We start from the raw sequence: 5,473 nt of genomic DNA on the forward strand, positions 1-5,473 counted from the left end.
TGGAGTGCCGGACCTCAGGGGTCCCCACGCCCCAGGTGGAATGGACCAAGGATGGGCAGTGAGTGGTCTTCCTGGCATATGGGGCTTGGCATCCAGGGGCTTCGGGGAGGCGCTCAGTGGCCATTGCACGTGCCACCATCCAGGGGCCGCACGGAGGGCAGCGTGGGACACCTCCCACCCCAGCCTGGAATTACCCAGGGGACCCTCTTCTCTCCCCCTGCCCCCCGGCAGGGTTTTCTCATGACACAGACAGTCTTGCTTTTTGCTTTAAACTTTTTTTTTTTTAGGTAAAATTCACAAAATCTAAAATCAACCATTCTGAAGGGCTTGCTTCTAGTGGTTTGTAGTACACGCACCGTGATGTACGCCGTCACCTGTGTCTAGTTCGGGAACATTTCATTACCCCAAGAGGAGACCCCATGCCCACCAGCCCCTGCCCTCTCCCCTCCCCCGGCCCCTGGTGACCACTAATCTGCTTTCTGTCTATAGATTTACATATAGTTCATGTACATCCCATGCAGTCACACAATACGGGGCCTTTTGTGTCTGACGCGTCTAACGTAGCGCTCAGTTCGCAGGCTTCACCTGTGCCGTAGCAGGTGTCCGTACAGGACACCTCACAGATGTTAGGGGTTCGGTCCCAGAGCATCACGATGAGGCACATATCACAATAAAGCAAATCAAACGAATTGTTTGGTTTCCCGGTGCCCAGAAAAGTTATGTTTGCACTATCGTCTGTTGAATGTGCAATAAATAGCATTATGTCTAAAAAACAACATACGTACTTTAAATAAAAAGTAGTTTAAAAAATAGTTTCTTTCAGGGCGCCTGGGTGGCTCAGTGGGGTGAGCGTCCAGCTTCAGCTCAGGTCACGATCTCACAGTTCGTGGGCTTGAGCCCCGTGCCAGGCTCTGTGCTGTCAGTACAGAGCCCACTGTCCCCCCTCCCTATCTCTCCCTGGCTCATGCTTTCTCTCAAAAATAAGTAAACATTAAAAAAAGTAAATTGCTAAAAAATGCTAACCATCATCTGAGCTCTCAGAGAGTTGTACTCCTGTGTAACAAACATATTGTACATCACAGCATAACAAATATAAGGAAAAACTTTGAAATTTTGTGAAAAGGGGGCGCCTGGGTGGCTCAGTAGGTTAAGCGTCCGACTTCGGCTCAGGTCATGATCTCACGGTTTGTGGGTTCGAGCCCCGTGTCGGGCTCTGCGCTGACAGCTCAGAGCCTGGAGCCTGCTTCCGATTCTGTGTCCCCCTCTCTCTCTCTCTGCCCCTCCCATTCTCGTGCTCTGTCTCTCTCTCTCTCTCAGAAATAAACATAAAAATTTTTTTCTGAAATATCATGAGAATGACCATAACTATGACACAGAGACACAAAGTGACCAAACACCATTGGGAGAATGGCACCGACTGACTTGCTCGATGCACAGCCGCCCCAGACCCTCAGTTTGTCAGAAACGCTGTATCCGCCTGCCCTTGACTGCTTGTAGTGACTAACCGTCCATGGCAGGGATCAGCCACCATCTGTGCCCATTCCCCGGCGCGTGGGCACCGTTCAGCGATTGTGAACCTCCCAGACTTGCTTTTCACAAGTGGCAAGCTCCTCTCTCTGCAGCCGGGCCCTGCTTACTGCTGGCCTTCTCTTGACCGTCCCTCCAGGCCTGTCCCTCTGGGGGACCCTCGTGTCCAGCTGCAGGAGGATGGCCAGGTTCTCAGAATCACCAGCAATCACCTGGGGGATGAGGGGCGGTACCAGTGTGTGGCCTTCAGCCCCGCCGGCCAGCAGGCCAAGGTCTTCCAGCTCAGGATGCACGGTGAGCCCGGCCCCCGCCACGGGCTGCCCGCTTCCGGGAGGGGGGTCCTAGGGGATCAGCCCCGGTCCCGTAAAACCTGGGGAGAGGGACCAAGAAGCTGGCCCGGTGTCCCCATCCCCAGCACTGCCAGCTGGATTCCTGATCCTGGTCACGGTGATCATTTCTGCACCTGTTTCTCTAAATCGACTCCCTTTACTTTATCTGGAAACGCGCTCATTTAAAGGGATGTTTACTCTCTCGAGTGTAAGTGGGAAGCCAGAGCCACTTGGCCTTCGGGGAGGAAGCTGTGAAAACAGATCCGGCAAAAGAGCGCTGATGTAGAAAGTACCAGAAGGGTTAAGTACACAGTCCACGAAACGGCGCCCTGCCCTCTGTCGTAATCGGGATGGAGCTGTTGGAGGGACAGAGCTGTTCCGTTCTCAGATGGCAGTGCTGTTTCACGCTGTGCCCACGTGCCCCCAGGATCCCCGGGGGCCGCTAGTGGCGAACCCCTGATTTAGGTCAGACCCTCATTTTGTGGACGGGGAGACTGAGACCCAGAGAGGGGAAGTGAGCTGTGCCGGGCCACGCACTGAGTTAGAGGCAGGGTTAGAGATGACCAGGTCCCACATCAGCATGTCCCAAGAGGCCCCTCCCGTCTGTCCCCAGATGTCCCTGTCTGTCCCCGTCCCCCATGCACACCACACCCTGCAGGGGCCAGTGACAGCGGGGGCGGGGGCTGGGGGACCCCGTCCGCCCTGAGCAGGCTCCTTGTGACCAGCATCGCCTGCCATCCTCAGCACCTCCAACCATCTGGGGCTCCAACGAGACGAGTGAGGTGGCTGTCGTGGAGGGCCACCCGGTGCGGATCCTGTGCGAGGCCCGAGGAGTGCCCTCCCCCACCATCACCTGGTTCAAGGACGGGGCCCCTCTCGCGCTCAGTGCCGAGGCTGTCTACACCAGGGGCGGCCGGCAGCTGCAGCTGGCCAGGGCCCGGGGCGTGGATGCAGGCACTTACACCTGCAAGGCCAGCAACGCCGTGGGGGTCACGGACAAGACCACCAGGCTGGAGGTTTACGGTGAGCGCTGCGCAGTGGGGGAGGGGGGCGCTCTGGGCCCAGGCGGTCCTGGCTTCAAAAGTCGCTGAGGAGAGTGGCCAGAAGCACAGGGTCTTGGGGCTAAAGAGTTACGGGCCATCTCAGCTTGAACAACTTCCCTCACTTGGACAGGCCAGGATGTCAAGGTCAGGGGCGGAAGGGCCAGGCAGAGCCCAGGAGAGAAGCCAGGCTTCTCTTGGGGGTGGGGGGGAAGCACTTTTCACTGCTTTTCAGTGAATTATGAGCTGCTCTGCATTAATCACACCGTGAGCCAGGGCTCCCGGGGCTTTTCATAGCTTCGGCTCATTTAATCAGGGTCAGGGGCCTGGACCCTTGTCGCCCTGGGTCCCACTTACTGAGGAGAGCTGTGTTCTCTGGGGGTGAGAGACTGGCCAAGGGCCACTTGCTAGGAGGGGATGGGTCCCGGTTCATGGTGGGAGGGGGGGTGGTTCTGGCTGTGAGTCTTGTGCTGTTTACCTGAGTGTAGACCCACCTTGAGGGGCCCTGAGGATGCATGGGGAAGGGGGGAGACACTAAGTGACTGTGGGCAGGGATGGAGTCTGAGCAGGTGAAGTTTGAGACCCAGAGTGCAGGCCAGTGGGGTCGCCCTGGCCCCCAGAGATGCAGGGGATGCGGGCGGGGGGGGCTCAGGTGCCAGGCTGGGGTGGGGTCCACGAGCATTCTCTGAGTCCCCAGCTGCCAGCTCGAAGACTCTCATTGGGGGATCAGAGGACCTTCTGGAAATGAAATGGAAAATGTGTGCATCAAATTTCCAAAGGGGCTTGTGACCCAAATAAGGTTGAGAAGCTCTTCCCAGACAGTTGCCACCCCAGGTCCCCTGGCGAGGGCTCCGTGGTCTCAGGAACTTGGGGGGCCCTCCCCAGGGGGAGGAGAGAAGTCCCCCTGTTCCTCAGACCGGGGAAGGGACTTGAAAGCAGTGGTTCTGGTTTGGGGCCCTGGGGAGCTGGTCACTTAGAAATCAGCAGGTACGGAGACAGAGACAAGCTATTTTTCTGCTCACAGTGACCCCTCAGGGGTGGCGGGGACGGCTGGAGGGGAGGTGNGGGGGGGGGGCGGGGAGAGGCGGCCAAGGGGCAGCGGAGGGAGAGAATGCTTCCAGCCAGAGGTCCGGGAAGGCTTCCTGAAGGAAGTGACATCTGAGAAGGGGGTTTCAGCTAGCAGAGGTGAGGGAGGAGGCTGTTCACACGGGGTGGGGTCAGCGAGGGGCTTGAGCTGGCCCGCCGGGCAGCACGCAGACTGGCATCCCCCCCCCCACCCGGTCCCTGAGCCGCCCCGTCTTTCTTCCCCAGTCCCTCCCACCATCGAGGGCGCTGGAGGCGGACCTCGTGTGGTGAAGGCCGTGGCCGGGAGGCCCTTGGCGCTGGAGTGTGTGGCCAGAGGCCACCCGCCCCCCACCCTCTCCTGGCACCACAAGGGGCTGCCTGTGGCCGAGAGCAACGAGACGTGGCTGGAGGCGGGGGGCGGCGTGCTGAGCCTGGAGAGCGTGGGGGAGGCGTCCGGAGGCCTGTACAGTTGCGTGGCCAGCAGCCCCGCCGGGGAGGCCGTGCTGCGGTACTCCGTGGAAGTGCAGGGTGAGCCCCGGTCTGCCCCCCGGGCACGGGCCCCGCCTCCTACCCCCACTGCGCATGGGCCCCCAGCCCGGTCACTTGGGACAGGACACCACTCTGCCCCCCCCATCCCCCGGTGCTCCTGGTCAATGGGCTGGACGTGTATCAAGGACTCCCTGAAACCCAAAGCTGGGCTGTGGGCTCTGGGTCAGCCGGGGCCGGGCCCTTTGTCTGTCTCTTGCTTCTGGCCGACATTTCTCGGGCATCCGCTCTGGGCGGGGGGTGGTGCTGGAGATGAAGCAGGAAGCAAGGCGGACGAGAGTCCTGAGCTGTCCCTCTGGTGGGAGGACAGACGTTTAATACACAGGCCAAGCCTGTGGGGAGGCCGGGGGGGACTACCTGCTCTGTCTTGGGTGGTCCTGGAAGGCTTCCTGGAGGAGGAACCATTTGCGGGGGGCTTCAGAGGGTGTGGCGAGGTTCGGGTCTTGCTCTCGAGGTGCTGGGGACTCGGGTTCGCTCAGCTCCAAGCACCCAATGGCAGGCTCCGCCCGCAGTTCCCCCACAGCTCCTGGTGGCCGAAGGCTTGGGCCAGGTGACCGCCCTCGCGGGACAGCCGCTGGAACTCCCCTGCCGGGCCTCAGGCTCCCCGGCGCCCACTCTCCAGTGCGTACGGGGTGGTGGAGGCGGGCACGGGGCTGGGGCCAGGCAGCGACGCGTGCTCAGGGGTCCCCGGGATGGGAGACCCTGCCCCTCCCCTGGAGGAGGGAGGAGGCCGCGGGGCCGGGGAGGTCCTGCCCTGCCTGACTTGCCTGGCCTCGGGCTGACCTGTCCCCGCCCTCCTCAGGTGGCTGCAGAACGGCCGCCCGGCCGAGGAGCTGGCTGGGGCGCAGGTGGCCTCAGGGGGGACCTCGCTGCACATCAGGCATGTGGAGCTGGGCCACGCGGGCCTCTTTGCTTGCCAGGCCACCAACGAGGCGGGCACTGCTGGGGCTGAGGTGGAGTTGTCTG

General features: G+C 60.9%; 1 protein-coding gene across 1 annotated transcript in view; it reads left to right on the top strand.

The window, feature by feature from the left end:
- The window catches only part of HMCN2 (hemicentin 2), a 132,085-nt gene that overhangs the window by 63,883 nt on the left and 62,729 nt on the right, over positions 1-5,473 (top strand). Inside the window, 6 exon segments of the mRNA XM_077768469.1 lie at positions 6-58; positions 1,667-1,821; positions 2,601-2,879; positions 4,208-4,489; positions 5,020-5,128; positions 5,310-5,473. The exon segment at positions 5,310-5,473 is cut by the window's right edge and continues 3 nt beyond it. Coding sequence (XP_077624595.1) covers positions 6-58; positions 1,667-1,821; positions 2,601-2,879; positions 4,208-4,489; positions 5,020-5,128; positions 5,310-5,473 — 1,042 coding nt within the window.

The sequence above is a fragment of the Crocuta crocuta genome, unplaced genomic scaffold (assembly GCF_008692635.1).
Source record: "Crocuta crocuta isolate KB4526 unplaced genomic scaffold, BGI_CrCroc_1.0 scaffold35, whole genome shotgun sequence".
Taxonomy (NCBI): domain Eukaryota; kingdom Metazoa; phylum Chordata; class Mammalia; order Carnivora; family Hyaenidae; genus Crocuta; species Crocuta crocuta.